Below are 17,065 nucleotides of genomic sequence, written 5' to 3'. Positions count from 1 at the left end.
TAGTCTGAGCTGTCTCCCAAGCCATCCAGGCGCCGCCACGGAGCTTTTTTTGCCACTTTTTACCTCAGATTTCCCAGCAGGGCCCCGCCGGCCGCCGCCTGTCCCTCCTCAGCCGGCGTAGCCGGCGGGACTCCAGCAGGGGGCGCGCGGAGGAGCTCGCGCGGGGAATCGAAACCATTGGCGCGCGAGCCAATCCCCTTCGAGCTTACTGCGCGGCGGCCCGCCCCCCAACGCTGCCGAGAGCCAATCGGGTGGCGGTTACCGTGGGAGTCGCCCTTTCCCGCCCACCGGCGCGATGGCGGCCGCCGGGAGCTGTGGTCGCGCTGCGCTGGGCGGTTGGGCCGTTGGCGGCCGTTTGGCCGCGGGCGGCGGGGCCGCGGCGCCATGGCGGCGTTTGCGGCTGCCGGGCGGGTGCGTCCTGCGGCTGGTGCCCGCCCGCGGAGCTGCGGCCAAGCCCGGGCCCTCCCGGGCGGTGACGGTAGAGGTGGGGGGCAGGTGAGTGGTGGAGGGTGGGACGGCGTTCCGGGTGCTCCCCGCTGCCTCAGGCTGGGCTGACGGGTGGCTCTCGGTACCGGCTCTGGGTAGGGGGTCCCCACGGCCCCGGGAGGGCTGTCCGGGGTGGGGGTTAAACGAACGTGAGGAGAAATTGTCACCGACACACGGACCCTGTTCCTCAGTCACGGCGGGTGAGGAGCGGGTGTGTTTGTTTCCTTCCCTTTCCTGAATGGAAGATAGAAGGGGCTGGAGCACAAGTGTGATGGGAGCGGCCGAGGGACCTGGGGTTTCAGCTGGAGAACAGGAGCTGAGGGGAGACCTTCTGATCTCTGAACTGCCTGAAAGGAGCTTGGAGCCAGGGGGGTCGGGCTCTGCTCCCCAGGAACAAGCACCAGGAGCAGAGGAAACGGCCTCAGGTAGCATTAGGGGAGATTGAGATTGGATCTGGGGAACAATTTCTTCCACAAAGGGCTGTTGAGCATTGGAACAGGCTGCCCAGGGCAGTGCTGGAGTCACCATCCCTGGAGGGGTTGGACAGATGAAGATGACATTCTCAGGGACATGGGGCAGTGCTGGGGTGGGTTATGGTTGGACTCTGTCATCTTGAGGGTCTCTTCCAACCCAATTGATTCTGTGATTATTTGAATATTCAGTAGCTGTGGTGGGAAAGGTGTTTTGTGGGTGTGAGGGTACAGCAGGAGTGTAGTTGCCCTTTCTAGAGGAAAGATTCTACAACACAACTTGAACCAGTGAGTGATTCATCCTCCAGTGTGAGCAAAGCATTTTGCCTCTAAGCCTGAGGTGTCACTTTAGGTGACATCTGATGGCTGCAAGTCTTTGCTTTAAGGTGAAAGAAACAGGATGGCTGAGGCAAAAGCGCATTAAAGTTAAGGAGATTTGGTCGCTTTTTGTCAAAGAGTTTCAGTTTCCATACCTAATGAAGATTTTTGTCTCTGGTATGAAGTGTAGCCTACATTCTGTACAGATGGTGCTGTAGGTGAGTGCAGAAGTTACTAAGAATTGGGGTTTGCCATGAGTAATACATTATTTCTCTCTGATAGAAAGATGGAACTGTCTTCTGGAAAACTTGCTAAGTTTGCTGATGGATCTGCTGTTGTTCAGGTAAGGAAAAAAAAAAAGTTAAAATCCACGCAACTTTGAAATTTCTGGATCTGAAGTCATTGTTAGGACATCAGAGCTTATTAAAAGGAAACAGCCTCAAGTGGCAGTTTTATTTCTAATGGATGTACAACTGTGTTTTATAGGAAAAACATTTTGTTTTAAAAGCAAAAAATAATAGTGTGAAGCATGGATTTACGTGGTTGATTTCTGCAAAGAATATGCTGGAGTTTTAGTTGGTGAATAACTTTAGGACTTCAGAAAATCTTTTGGTTCCAGGTAATTTCAATATCTTTTTTCTAACCCAGCTAGGTGACACGGCAGTCATGGTCACAGCAGTCAGTAAGACTAAGCCTTCTGCATCTCAGTTTATGCCATTAGTGGTAAGTACTAGCGTCAACATTAGTTTTGTGGTAATCAGTGGTCACCGTAGCAGTAGGAATCATTAAATAGTGGAGGTCAAAATGCTGGGGGGAGTGAGGAATGTAAATATCAGACTCTACTGACCCTGGACTTACAGTAAGTCAATGATAAAATGGGTGAGGGAGGAGCACTGGATGTTGTCTACCTTGACTTTGGCAAAGCTTTCCGCAAAAGCCTTGTGTACTTTGTCTACCAGAACATCCAAGTGTAGCTGGATGATTCCCCTGTGAGTGGGGGATTGGATAATAGAGCACTGAGGTGTTTCTTCTAACCTGAGTGATTCTGTGGCTCTGAAATAAATAATTATTGTATTTAGGAACCCCTGTTTTGTTTTTAAAAGGTTGATTATCGTCAGAAAGCTGCTGCAGCAGGAAGAATTCCTACGAACTATCTAAGAAGAGAACTTGGTGCCACTGATAAAGAAATTCTTACAAGCAGAGTAATAGGTAGGCTGAAGCATTTTATTTACATGTTTTGTAATATCCTCCCGAATGTTTGAAAAGACAGTAATTCATATTGCTATTTGCAGTGTTGATTGTTTCTGCGGCAATGTCAGAAGAAAACAAACTTGTAGCTTTTTGTTTATCAGTACTGATTTTTAAAATTATGTATCAGCTGGGGCTGTGTGCGTAGTCCTTTATATGTAAGACTGGATCTTGAGAACTCTTGTCACTTTTGTTAGTATTAAGATCTCATCCTAACTGCAGAGCTAACATCTGCATGCACAGAGAACTGGGCTGAACTCTGAAATACAAGAAGGCAGCCATGCTGATTGATATACGCTCCTTCTCTCCCTCTTGATGCTGCTTGAAAGGTCATCTGTGTTGTGACTTTCTCCATTCATGAATAGGATAATACCTTGAAATTCAACATTTATATAAAACTGATGTCAAATACATCAGCATTTTAGGACAGCAACAAAAAGAATTAGGAAATTCTAGAGTTGATTACATGTCATGCTAAATATCCTTCTGGGTTCTCTGCCTTTTCTCTTTGTGTTTGTTTGCGTCTTTCATTTCAACCATTTTGGCAGTCGCTTGTGAGATTATTGCAAGATAAATTGAATACTAATCACCAAAACCCAAATACATCTTAGAGTTTGACTATTTTTTTTTTTTGCAGATCGGTCAATCAGACCACTCTTTCCAGCAGGCTACTTTTATGATACACAGGTAGGTCACGCTCACTCTCCTTAACTATAGATCCCTTCAGAATGGCAAACTTGGGTATGTCCAATGACAATTTGACAAGATATCAGCACTGTTTTAAGACAAGCAATTGTCATTAGCATCCAGGAAGATTTTACACTTTGAAAAACAGTCTAATAGTCTAACGCTGCTTTGTAGTTGTCGTCTCCTTGTCTTAAATTATTTTTATTACATGCTAGTTTCCAAATTTTGTTGTAGAGATACAGGAACAAAATTCAAATATCCTCTGTACCACAGAGGAGAGAAAGGCTACTAGTATATGTTATATGATATTATATATTAGTGGGGTTTTTTGTGAGCCTTCTAGTTTAAATATCTGAACAGACTTTCCATTTGCAGTATAGGTTTGTATAAATATGGGGAATGTTTTGTTTTATTGTCCTTAGCTTTGTATTGACAGCTAATAAAAATGTATAGGTCAAAATGATTCATTGTCTTTTATCTTATGCCAGATCCTTTGTAATCTTTTAGCAGTAGATGGTGTCAATGATCCTGATGTCCTGGCAATTAATGGAGGTGAGAGAACTGTTAAAAATTACTGCTTGTGTGTGATTTAATGTGATCCATTTTTTCTGATACAGATTCTTAATCTCTTCATTCTAGCTTCTGCAGCACTTGCATTATCTGATATCCCATGGAATGGTCCTATTGGTAAGTAAATATTTTGAAATGATGGATGATTTGAACATAACGGAAAACTCAGACCACAGTTTGGGCTTTCTTTTTAACAAGAATCTGAATCTAAAGCATGCTACCTTTTGCTTCAAGTGTTGGAAATAATTTGACAATGGATAGGATTATTGCACTTTTAAGGATTATTTTTCCTGGATGGGATATACTTCTGGAAGGATTTATAATCCAGAAATAGTTTAGCATAGAGACCAATAACTTAATTTTTTTCTTTAAAGAAACTTGGTCTCAAAAAGCACTGGTTAGAAAATAGCTAGATCAGAATACTTTTTCTCCAGGAACTCAAGAAGAGCTTTATTTCATTGTATTTTTGGGGAATGATCTAGCCAAGAACAAATATTTAGCTGTATTTTCTTTCACCTGCCTTTTTCCTAGAAAACACTCTCAAATGCTTAGAGAAAACCCAATAGACTTTTACGGTCTTCTGTATAATGCTACTTGGCATTATACACCCTGCCCAGTAATATGACGCAAAAGAAATTCACTAATGGGAAAATTTGCCTCGCAGATTTGTTCTTAATATATAGCTAACAAGCTATATATTAGCTAACAAGCTAATATCCATGTCTTTAATTACTGATTTTAATTGTATACTTTTCCAAGTTAAATGACACCTTAAAGAACTACCTTGTAATAATAACAATTTTCTGGATTTTCTGTGTAGGTGCAGTAAGGGTAGGATTGGTTGATGGAGAAACTATTATCAATCCCACTCGAAAACAGATGTCTTCTAGTGCTTTAAATTTAGTTGTCGCTGGAGCTCCACAAAGTCAAGTTGGTAAGTAGGTTAATTACTAATATGTTGAGTCATTGAAAATCATGTAGGTGCCTCTTTCCAGATATTTCCCTAATCTTTGGAACTTGTATTTTTACACAATAGTAGGAATGTACAACAGTAATAGGTTAGATAAAGTAAAATCCATTATATTTATGTAGTTTAATGTTGATCTCCATTTCCTCAGCTGAGTTAGATTGCTATCGAGCAATAAAACAGTAATTTACTTAATTTTTTACTTTCTGTTGATAGTCATGTTGGAAGCAACTGCCGAGAACATATTGCAACAAGACTTCTGTCATGCCATCAAAGTAGGGGTGAAGCACACCCAGCAAATCATACAGGGAATTCAACAATTAGTGAAAGAACAGGGTGTTGTCAAGAGAACTGTCCAGAAGTTATTTGTTGCTCCTGAAGAGATTGTGGAATGTGCAAAGAAGTAAGTTCAAAATGAACAATTTTGATCTAAATTCTCTCAAGTGACTCAAAATGCTTATTTAATGATTATTTAATTTGATGACCTCCGATCAGGTATTTTGGGGTTTTTGTTTAACAAAATAGCATGCTTTGAATGTTCAAAATTGCTTTCTGCGTTTTGCATAGGAACTTATGAATGTGGCCTTCAGCTTTCTTGCTTTATACTTAGTAAGAAGGACAGGGCAAAGAAAATCGTCTGAAAACCCAGTGAAAGTATTTTAAATTCCTGTGCTGTTCTAGTGGGATCGTGAGGAGGGGAATCAGGATGTTCTTCCTGACGGGCCTTGCTGGGGAAGCAAGAACTCATTTCAGAGAGGTGGCAGGAAGAAGAGCAGGATCCAGCCATGTTTACAAATATCAGTCTAGTGCTTGCATGCTGCTAATGAAAACAAACTCTTAGTCCTCAAAAGAAACTAATGATGTAACTGGTTTTTAAGCTGTGTTTTCAAAAAGTCTTTTTTTTTTTTCTTCCCAAAGACTTGCTTTTAACAAGATCTATGCAGTCTTCACAGATTCTGGCCATGATAAAGTAAGTAATTCAAATGTGATACACTTGTTTTTAATATCGTAATGAAAATCTAGTAAGATCTAGTTCTTTAAGGTAGTGTTAATGAAAACTCTTCTCCTCTGCATATGTTTGCAATAGTAACAATAAATTGTTCTGTAAATTCTTATCTACCAGAATATTTGTTTGCAGTGAGTGGAGATGGAGAACTCCCTTTTTACAAGGAGTCCCATGGAGAAGATAAGATGTAGTGGGTACAAGTTACTCCTGGGGAGATTCTGACTGGACATGAGGGAAATTTTTCATGATGAGAACAATCAGCCATTGGAGTAATCTCCCTGTGGAAGAATACCGACCTGGTATTCTGTGATTATGGATCTCTGAATTGGTGTGACAATCTTCTTCCTCATTCCTTGAGTTCTGCAGAATTGTAAACCAAACAAAAACACAACAACCCAAACCTCTGTTGTTATTCTGTCCTGTAGAGTTAACTGGTTGCAAATCCTGTGTTCTAGATTTCTAGAGATGAAGCCATTAACAAAATAAGGCTTGAAACAGAAGAACAGCTGAAAGGTATTATTTTCTGCTTTCTTAATATTTAGAGAATGCTTAAATGGAGCTAACACTACTTAAAGTTACAGCATGCTCTTTGTTGGCTGAGCTACTGTAGGAAAAGTTCGTTAAAGTTGATTTTCCCAACTTGTGATGCAATGTCTTTTTTTTTATACCCAGAAAAATTTCCAGAGGCTGAGCCTTATGAAATCATGGAATCTTTCAATGTGGTTTCAAAAGAGGTTTTTAGAAATCTTGTTCTGAATGAATATAGAAGGTAAGTTTATTAAACTCCTACTGAATGATATTTCTGTTAACTTTTTGTCCAAAATACAGTTACATTGATCTCATAATTTGTGCTTGTAACTTTAGGTGTGACGGGAGAGATCTGACTTCCCTCAGAGATATCAAATGTGAAGTGGACATGTTTAAAATGCTCCATGGATCAGCCTTATTTCAGAGAGGTCAAACACAGGTAGTATCTTTAAACATCAGAAATTGTAAATTAATTTATCAGAAGTGGAAAGATTTGTATCTGTCATTTAAATGCAACATTTCCTTTTTTTCCACATTCCAATAGTAAGAACTAGAAGACAGTATAGATTTAATTAAATATATCCATTAAGACAGTAGACAAGGCTTGGCTCCTTGCTGCATGACCAGTACAGATGTTAGGATAACCTTCTAAGTGTATGTGCCCAGAAGAAGTCACTTAAGCATTATTGTGTCTCCAGACTTTCTGAAGAATGTCTAGTAACCGAATTTAGAAGCTGTAAGGACTCTCCTTGTTCAGTTCAGGTTGGCCAATTTGGGACATTTTCAGTTGGCTGGGTTTTATCTTGGGGGGAAGGTGGTTTGAGAAGAAAGCTTTCCCATTCAGGGTGGCTTTTAAAGTAGAATTGCTTGTTAATAGGGTAAGTCCAAAATCATATATTTTTCATCCCTCTGTGTAAAGTTTTATGTTAAAGATACTTGTTGAAACAAACGCTTTTTATGTAGATTATAATCCTGTTCATTTTTAGCAAAATGAGTGACACGGTTAATGGGTCACTGGTACGTAGAGCAGTGCTAAATCGTGCATGTCCCGAGAAATGTTTTAAAAGGAACTTCATATGTAACCTGGACTAAATAGGGAAATTTTACAAAAAAGTTGCATTAATGAAGTTTTTTTTCCATCTTCTTTGCCAAAAGCATCAGATGTTGAGTGAATTGAATTAAGATTGTACTCAAGATGTGGTCTCCTGTATTTTTATAGCTGTCAGCCGTTGATCTGACTTACTACAGCGTGCATGAGTAGTTGCAAACAGTGATTTACTTCTTGGTGTTGTCCCCTCTTATCCTACTGAAAATATCACTGGCTGCATCTGGCTCTCAAATGAAGTAGTTTGGTTTCTCAGTGAACAAACTGTTCTAGACTCTTACCAAGTTGAGAAGCATTAAATTAGTATTTTTAAGTGTGATTGCTTGTAAGATTATGAGTACGTTTGTGTGAGAAAGGGAAAAGAAAAAAGTTTGCAGAAGTGGCAGGTGAAGGCATCATGTTTGTTGCCAAAATAATTCTTTTTAATTCCTTCTAAACAGTAAAAGTTGTGAGCGATGGAAGTGTTTAAGAGCAGTTTATTTATCCTCTGTCTTTTTATTTTAGGTTCTCTGTACAGTTACGTTTGACTCTATAGAATCAAGTGTAAAATCAGATCTTATCTCAACAGCAGTGAGGTATGTGTATCTTTTGGTGTTAGTGGTAAGAAGAGGGTAAGCAGTTAAGCCTATTTGATAAAAGTTCCTTGAACTTCGACATGCATGTATATATATATGTTCATTAGGACTGAAAAATGTGTAAAATCACAGTGGCCTGTTTTCAAAACACCTTAGCTGTTTTTTGTTAAGGTGACATAGGCACACATTTGAAATTGGAGAGTATTACAAGTAATATCCAATCTGGTTTCAAGAGAAAGAAAATAGAGAATTTCTCTTGAATCTGTAAAATCATGACCATATATCAAGTCTCTTCAAATAAAACAATTGATTAAAGTTGGTTCTGTCTTTGTTCCAAGTATTTATCATCACAGTTTGAACTTAATGTGTATTCTACTCGTTTAGTCTATTTCTCCCAAGTTTTGAAGTTTTGTTGATAGGTTGGATTTACATAGTCCATGAAGTGTTGTTCTGTTTGTCAAGTTTGGTTCAAATGGGAAGAAAAAACAAAGGCAGATAATTGTGTGTGGTTTTCTCCAACTATTGTATGTAACACTTGCTTGGTTGCTCTTTTTTGACATGGTCCTGTTTTTATTTAACAGTGGAATAAAAGATAAAAACTTCATGCTGCATTATGAGGTGAGAGTTTTACTGTGTCACAGCTTTCTGCATGATCCACAGAAGGGCTTCATGTCCTACGTTTAAAGGTGAAACTGGTCACTTCTAAGGATATAAATTATCTCTAGATTTGCTAAAGGTATTAATTCTAATATATGAATTTATACCATAGTTTACGAACAAAGAGCTGGTTTCCTAAAAAGCACTAGGTAATTTGTAAATTGCCATTTTATACAGCCTTTTTAGTATCTTAACATTAGGTTTGCTCCTTAAGAATGGATTATTACTGAAAGCAGGATTAACCTGCTCTATTGTTTTTAGTAAACTCTATTACTATGTTCAGCTGAAGTACCACACCAATAGTAAATAAGTGCTTTTACATCTTGGATCTCTCTCAGCCTTTGGAACTTGCCCAAAGTATTTCCGAGAGCCCACAGGCGTATCTTGTCCCATTATCCGTGTGACAGAAACAAGATTTCTGATATGTTGTTTGACAAGTTGAATTGGAGTAAGCTTGGTGTGTTGTTTTGCAACTACCTTGCAACTGCTTTATTCTCTTTTGTTCTGTGGGAGTAAAACATTTACTAAACATTACCTGAACTGGTGCTGGTTTGCAAACTAAGTGACTGATGGAAGTCATGTGGTGTTTTTTTAAGTTATTTGTTTTTACCTTGAGATGCACCAAAACTTGAAAGATTTTTTTTCTAAGTGTATGTTTTAGAAAGGGGAAAAAGCACCACTAGTTAATTTTCTGTATACACTTTTTTTACTTCATAGTTTCCTCCTTATGCAACTAATGAGATTGGCAAAGTTACCGGTATGAACAGAAGAGAGCTCGGACATGGTAAGTTCAGACTAGAGAATTCCATGCTGTAAGTTTTAATATTTCTTGTCTGTTTGTTTTTATTTATGGATTCTTTGATTTTTATTTGTTCTAAACAGGTGCACTGGCAGAAAGAGCCTTGAAACCAGTTATTCCCAAGGATTTCCCCTTCACAATACGAGTTACTTCTGAAGTTTTAGAGTCAAATGGTATTGTGATTTTCTTCTTTTTAACCTCATGCTAGAGACTAAATCTGGTTCGTAAAAAAGCTTGAGTCTGAAAAACTTGAGTTGTAGGCATTTTAGGTACTAGATTTCATTTTTAACCTTTTTAATCTTGATACTAAGTTAAGTTTCGAACTGTCATTGAAGAGTATCACTAGCAACTTTTGTTTCCAATACTTCTGACCAATGTTTAATACTTTTTTTCCCCATAGGGTCCTCTTCAATGGCTTCTGCGTGTGGTGGAAGTTTGGCGTTAATGGATGCAGGTACAAAATATGGCACTTAGAAGGATAAACTACATATAATAATGTGTTGTAGGATTGGGAAATGATCAAAGGTTATAAAAATACGTTTTTATTTACTACTTAGGAGTTCCAGTGTCAAGTGCAGTGGCAGGTGTAGCAATAGGGCTCATTACCAAATGGGATCTGGAAAAAGGAGATATTGAGGACTATCGTTTGCTGACAGACATCCTGGTAAGCATTTCTAGCATTGTTGGGTTTATTTTTGCTTAATTCTGCAAAATACCCTTTTGTAACATTTTACTCAGTTAATTCTGGAACATAAGCTACTGGAAATATTGAATAGTTTTATCTTCTCTGTTCTGTCTCCCAAACTCCTCCCTTATTTCAAAAAATCTCTACGAAATGTCTGGTCGTGTATCTTTTTTTTAAATTACTCGGTTATTTCTTTTAAGCCCTCATAAGCATTCTCTTTCCAATTAATTTTGTCTTTTCACTTGGGAGAAGGAGCTTAATAATTCTTGAATACTTTACTGAAAAATACAATATATTGGGTAGAGAATGAGCAATCAGCTGTGGATCTGCTGTTCAGAAACTAGTCCGTGAAAGCTCTTAGTTTATAATGAGAGAAAGGAACAGTGTGAATCCTGAACAGCAAAGTAAGGTTGAAGAAACCCATGTGAGTCTTGGAAGTAATTCCAAGGCTGCAGAAGTTCTTTGTTGCTTATTGAAACATAGAATGTACTTTAATGAGACTTGACACTGGCATGAAGTTACTCCCATTTTCTTTCTTTCTGCTTGTGCTGGTAGGGAATTGAAGATTACTATGGTGACATGGATTTCAAGATGGCAGGTACTAATAAAGGAATCACTGCCTTGCAGGTATTGTAACATTAAATCTCCCTGAAATTGAGCTCTGAGAATGTATCTAAAAAAGCTTTCCTTACATATTGATGTAACTTAACTCTTTTTGTATTAGGTTGACCTGAAACTGCCAGGAATACCAATCAAAATTGTAATGGAAGCTATTCAGCAAGCCACAGGTAGGGCCATTGTTGTATTTGCACCCATTGTATTAAATTGTAAGTTTTATGAAGCTAAATAATTATTTATTATATACTTTTTGTTCTCGTTTTGGAAAAAAAAAAGCTGCTGTCTTCAAAAAACTGCTGTGGTTTGGGTGTTTTGTCTGTTATACTTCAATACAGGCACTTGATGCAAAATAAGCAGCTCTTTGTGTGAGAGGAGAGCATTCAACCTCCAAAAAGCCAGGCCCTTCCCAGCACACCTGAGTTTCCTGTTATTATACGTAGTGAAGGTGTCTGCTGCTCCTGTGGGTTACTTTGTATTAGAACAAAAATTGTGCGATACTAACAGTCAAGAGTTTAGTACAATGGGTAACTTGTTGTGAAAAAATGCAATAAAATTGGTGAAAGTTGGGAGAGGGAAGACGCGTCTGTTGTTAGGTAAATGTGGAACGTGGTACCAAAACACCCACACGGATTTGGACTGACGCACAAACGTCCTATTACATGACTTTTCAGTTACCACAATAAATTCTCCAGTTAGGCAGGAGGCACATTTTATGAACAAATGTTTAGCTACTTTATAACAAAAACTGCATAAATTTGTTTAAATCTTACACAAAGCTCTATTTTTCCTTCCTTCTTGTCCCCCGCCAACCTCTACAGCTGCAAAGAGGGAGATTTTACAAATTATGAACCAAACGCTGGCAAAACCCAGACCTAACAGAAAAGAAAGTGGACCAGTTGTAGGTAATGTTAGTTCTATGTTGATAAGAATGTATATCTTTTATAATTATCTTTATAATTATCTTGTTAACAGTAAGTTGCTACTGAAAACAGTTTTTTTAAATGAATGCTGGTTGTATGTTTCTGCACCTGCCTCATGGGTTATTTTTCCTTTGGGTTTTCTGAGATGAGGTGTTTGGGCTTTTTTATTGCTGTGTGGCAGCACTGTAATACTTCACTGTACACCAGAAAACAGAAAGAAACTGAAGTTGTGTGAAACTTAAAGTATTTGTATTTTCACTTATTTTGGTACTTAAATGTAATCACATCACTATTCAGCAAATATTACAAGTAGCTATAGAAGATTAAAACCTAAATTAATGTGATTTATTTTTTTGATGGCTTTCGAGATTATTATACTTAGCATTTCAAAGTATGTTTAAATGTTGTTTTAGAAACTATCCACGTTCCATTATCAAAAAGGTTAAGGTTCGTTGGTCCTGGGGCCTATAACTTGAAAAAACTTCAAGCACAGACAGGTAAGACATTCTTGCTTCCTGTGATAATTTATGCTGATGTGTTATTAACTTCTCTGTAGGAAAATTACAAGTGTGAGGTTTTAATGAGTAGATCTTGGTAGCACAGGCATTACCAGCACAGCTGTTGCAGAATCTTGTTGCTGTCTTTATGGCCCTGTAAGTCGCTAAACTTGAACTTCCCAAATTGTTCTGTAGATCAGCTCCATAAACCCGACACCTGCGCTTCAGCAGCAACCGCCTCTAAGTAGACAGAAAGAACTATGGAGAGAAAAGAGTCCTTTTTAATTTGCGCTTTATGCTGCACGCTGCAAACCAGGATTTGCATTTGTTTTCAGGCTGGTTTAGTTGTTCCAAAGCTCAGTACAAACCGAGTCTGCTACTTCTTGGAAAGAGATGTGTGTTTTGAAGAACTCAGTGGAGCTCACTGGCTTGCAGCAGGAATTCCCACAAGTTTGGTGCACACAAGATAGTGTTTTTCAGGGCCTACTGAAGAGGCAATTAAAGGTTCATCTAGGGACAATATTGCAGATTGCCTTGAATGATCACGTCAGGTCAAGCAAGTCTGATCATGAATATGCTGAAGTGCAGATCAAATCTATGCAGCTGCTCTTCTTCTAAACTAAAGTGCTTTTTTTCTGTGGTGAAGAGGGAACAATGAGCTCTTTCCTACAGTGCTCGCGCTGGCATATGCTAGAAATCCAACTCATGGTCACATTGTAGGAGTGATCTGTACTGGGGCTTAAACTGGTAGCGAGTAGTGTGACCACAGTTTCCTGACCTCGTTACTTTTCTTGGAAGAAATGGATTTTCTTTGTTAACACAGTAGTTTGTCCTGCCTGGCCTCAAGTGCCAAGTTCAAAGTTGATAACTTTTTCACTACCATTTCCTAAATAGGGCTGTTGGTGCTCTGTGCAAGTATTTACTGAATGCGAATTGTCTGCTTGCTGCAACAGTCACAATGATCACCTGAATCCTCTCCTTAAATTCTGTTCCCAAGGTGTAACTGTAAGTCAGCTGGATGAAGAGACATATTCCGTGTTTGCCCCCACGCCCGGTGCGATGCACGAAGCAAGAGAATTTATCGGTGAAATCTGCAAAGACGATGTGAGGACAGACTTCTGTCGTTTGCTTTCTCAGTTTGTGTTTTGTGACTCTGTCTTACTGTTTTCTTTTCTCCCCACTACAGCAGGAAGTTAATTTGGAATTTGGTGCAGTTTATACAGCCACGATAACTGAAATAAGGTATGAAAAGTGCTCTGAGTTGAAGTAGAAATAAGTTTTACAGAGCTATATTCCCGATTCCTAAATATGATGTAAAATAACCACTTATGCTGGTGACATTAGCACTTGCATCATTCCTGATATTTTCTGTTGAAAATGTTATTCTATTTCTTAATAAGACTGTTGTAAAATTTTAGGCCTTTTTTCATCTTTGTATCCGAGAGAGATGGTAGGAATTTGCTTTTTACTTTTGCGCAAGACAAATATTGGATTGAAATTACATGCGCTTTCTGGATGTATACTGTCCTGAAATAAGTGATTTCCATCCACTTTCAATTAAGGAAAAATGACTGGACATGTTATTATTGATATGAAAAGTTTCCTAAGTTTGTTTTGAGGTCAATATGCAGAGTGAAATACCTCCAGACATCTATCTGTGTACTTTGAAATAACCGCGCTGTTTTCTGTGCAGAGATTCTGGAGTGATGGTAAAATTGTATCCAAACATGACACCGGTGTTACTTCATAATTCACAGCTTGATCAAAGAAAGGTAATACATGCTTAAACAAGTATCAACTAGACACTATTTGGTTTTATTTGAGATTAGCAGCACCTTTTTGTTTAACCTCTGCTTGCCCTGTACTTAATGATACAAACTAACTGCCTTCTGCTGTCCCACTGTTTCTGCTTTTATACACATCCCAAGTTGTTTGGATCTGCAGTGCCCTTTTCCTGGAACATTTAGAACCTGTTGTTGGTCACGTAGTGTTGAGCCACGATGATTGTGTGAAGTGTAGCATGACGAATCCCTCAAAGAAGGAACTTTTGTAACTAACTTTGCAAAGTTCATCACACTGAAATGATTTTTTTCTCTGAAAAACACTGTGTTCTAGATTAAACATCCTAGTGCCCTGGGATTAGAAGTTGGACAAGAAATTCAGGTAATTATCTTCTTCACTTTAAAATGCTGATGAACTGCTGTTCATACTCTAGAATTTGAGTGAATTTTTTGTGTTTATGAAGAAAATATTTTGCCATATTGGGTTCCCTTCCTCTGCTGGTTAAAGGCCTGATCATTTCAAATTCATTTTTTTGGTGTCACACTCTTGCTGTCTAGGCACCGCATTAATTTGATGGAGCAATATAGGCTAAGTGGCGTCTGTGGCTTTTCTAGCATCAAATTGGACCCCAAAAAAGCCACCACCTTTCACGGAAAATACTATTTCCAGCTCTTTAAGTTGATCAGCCTCAAAGTGGTTTGTTGTCTTAACAGGTTAAATACTTTGGACGTGATCCAACGGACGGTAGAATGAGGCTCTCACGTAAAATTCTCCAGTCGACAGCCACAACTGTGCTTAAAACCCTGACAGACAAAAACAGTATTGTTGTGGGAGGGACCGTTTCACAGTCGTCCTCTTCGTCCCAGTGACAGGTAAGGCCACGGGAACAGCTCCAGATGACTCCATACTGCTCTCCTTACAACCAGTGTGAAGAATTGGATCAATCTGATTTTTGTGTCATACGGTTACCCTTCAGAGCTGTGCACATGCTGATGGTGAAATCAAGAGCAGTTACACAATGAGACTGGCAAATGGAAATGCGATGCACCAGTGATCATTTAAAGCAATCTGTAGCAATCTCCTAGGAATGATTCACAACACTAGAATAAATTAAAACTCACTGAAGAATTATTTTTTTAAGAAACGGTTCTTAATTTCGTGCCTTGATATAATTAGTTGGTTACGGAGTATTTTCTGTCTCTTTCAGGAAAAAAGGTGTGATAGTTCCTGGAAATACAAGTGACCTTTGCTAGAATCTGTAGATGTCTGCGCAAGAATCTGCAGGTGGATGGTAGTGATTCATATTTTTTAAATAGACACTATTTATGCTTAAAGGTGATGTAGAACTTGTAAGTCTTCAAATTGATTAAAAACTCTTTTAAATAGAAACAACCAATGCTCTTATCTTGTGTAGCAAGGGTGAGATGAGAATCTAAGAACAGGGAATTATAGAGGCTGAAGAGCAGATTACATTTCAGTGCTTAAGATTCTTCTCACTGTCATCTGAGAATAAGAATGTCAAGATGAGAAGCAAGTATTTAACAATTATTTCCTGGGAGAAGGAATTATCCTGGGTACTTGGTTGAGAGGCACAGTTGGCCAAAGTTTTACTGGCTTGTCAGTGTACAAGATTGAAATGTTGAGCAAAACATAAAGACTTGGAAGTGTCACCTTTAATATGATCAACACTGTTTCAGATAAATCCATCAATAACTGTCATAGGGTTCAGACTTGCTAAAATGTCTGAGCAGAAGAGGGGCAGAACAAAGAACGTGGCTGAAACATCATCGTGTATTATCTGGGTTTGTTAACACTGAATTTTAAAGCATATAATTAAAACATTAAAATAATTGCTTTAGATTAAACAATTGATGTGATAAATCTTTCCCCTAAAACACCCTCATTAAGAGTGTTAGAATTCTGCTCTTAATCATGTTCCATCAGTGGGTTCACTGGTCTGTCTTAGACTTTGAAACATTTCCCAGGACCTCACAAGAGCTGCTTATTTTTCTACTGTGAGGTACAGACTTTGAAAATCAAGGAGATGTCCATTCTGATGTTACCACTCGTAGGTAAACATGAAAAGAAAAGCAGCTTCCCACCTGATGGCAAGTGGGCTCTGAATTCCTGGAAGAAAAACCAGAGCACTGGGGAGAGGAGAAATGTGAATGTACAGTAAAAATGCTCTGCCTTTTTTTTTAATTCTAAGTTAAAATATTAAAGAAGAAAGAAATGACTGGCCTGCATCTGTCTGTCTTTCAGCATGTAAGAATGAAGAAGTTTTCCCTAGCAATCTTCTCCTCTTCTTTGAGGACTTTATTCTGTTATTTCTTAGTAAGAATTCTAATGCCCTTGCTTAATGTGGTTTAATTGACTGATATCTCATTTGTTACATATCCCGGGTAGTGTTAATGAAATTATGTAGGCAAATGTTAAAGTCCTTAAACAGAAGCTCAGATGTTTCTATTTCTTATCGCTGTTCTCAGAAACTGACCTCCTCAATCTAAGTGCTTTTCCAAGGTTTATCATCTTTTATTGTAGAACAATTTCTGTCAGGCTCCTTTTTGTAGTAGAACAGATGTATGCTCTAGTTACTAAAATACTACATGAAATACTAACTTTAGAACCCTGTTTTAGCTAGCACATTACCAGTAGGTAATGATTTAGGAGCCAAAAGAATCCCATTCTTTCCTGTAAAGGTATCGTCTCACCTGCAGTAACAGGAGTATTAATGGTTGGTGTTAGGTGGTGGTCTCAGTAAATCAGCTGTTGTAGTGCTGGGGTTTTTCTGTTTGTTAGATGATAAGGTAGGAAAAAGACACTTTACTTCCCCGTGGCAGAACCTGTACAGTCAACCTGCCTTTCTACACTTATAACAAGTTTTAGGCCCTATGGGAAGGGATGGGGAAAAAACAATGTGCTTGGGAAGTGTCTGGGAGGAGCACAAAGCAGCCGGTCCTACCTGAGGACTGAGTCAGCGCGTGGTGCTCGGGGCGGCCCTGGGGGGCAGGGGAGGTGGCTTTGGGTGTTCCAAGCCACCCAAGAACCCTCGATGGCAGCGCATTGGGCTCTTGAGACCCGGTGGGATCAGCTCTGATCGGAGAGCAGGTAGGTTCACGGTGCTTGGGAGCGAGCTCAGCCCTAGCT

The 17,065-nt window shown here is 39.0% G+C and overlaps 1 protein-coding gene across 1 annotated transcript; it reads left to right on the top strand.

The window, feature by feature from the left end:
- Positions 1 to 275: 275 nt before the first annotated feature.
- Positions 276 to 16,369, top strand: PNPT1 (polyribonucleotide nucleotidyltransferase 1). The gene is made up of 29 exons (XM_082048362.1): positions 276 to 495; positions 1,557 to 1,617; positions 1,923 to 1,997; positions 2,378 to 2,483; positions 3,160 to 3,209; positions 3,698 to 3,761; positions 3,849 to 3,896; positions 4,600 to 4,713; positions 4,963 to 5,149; positions 5,665 to 5,716; positions 6,208 to 6,265; positions 6,425 to 6,521; positions 6,617 to 6,719; positions 7,890 to 7,960; positions 8,542 to 8,578; positions 9,335 to 9,401; positions 9,500 to 9,589; positions 9,817 to 9,870; positions 9,974 to 10,080; positions 10,657 to 10,728; positions 10,826 to 10,889; positions 11,538 to 11,621; positions 12,053 to 12,136; positions 13,134 to 13,240; positions 13,323 to 13,378; positions 13,830 to 13,908; positions 14,252 to 14,299; positions 14,632 to 14,790; positions 15,126 to 16,369. Exons 1-28 carry the CDS (start codon positions 296 to 298, stop codon positions 14,785 to 14,787), a joined length of 2,391 nt encoding a protein of 796 aa, XP_081904488.1. The 5' UTR covers positions 276 to 295; the 3' UTR covers positions 14,788 to 14,790; positions 15,126 to 16,369.
- Positions 16,370 to 17,065: the final 696 nt, after the last annotated feature.

The sequence above is a fragment of the Streptopelia decaocto genome, assembly GCF_964273445.1.
Source record: "Streptopelia decaocto genome assembly, chromosome: 3".
In the NCBI taxonomy this organism is placed as follows: Eukaryota; Metazoa; Chordata; class Aves; order Columbiformes; family Columbidae; genus Streptopelia; species Streptopelia decaocto.
The sequence above is the reverse complement of the archived record's forward strand: the minus strand, read 5'-3'. Positions and strand labels throughout refer to the sequence as shown.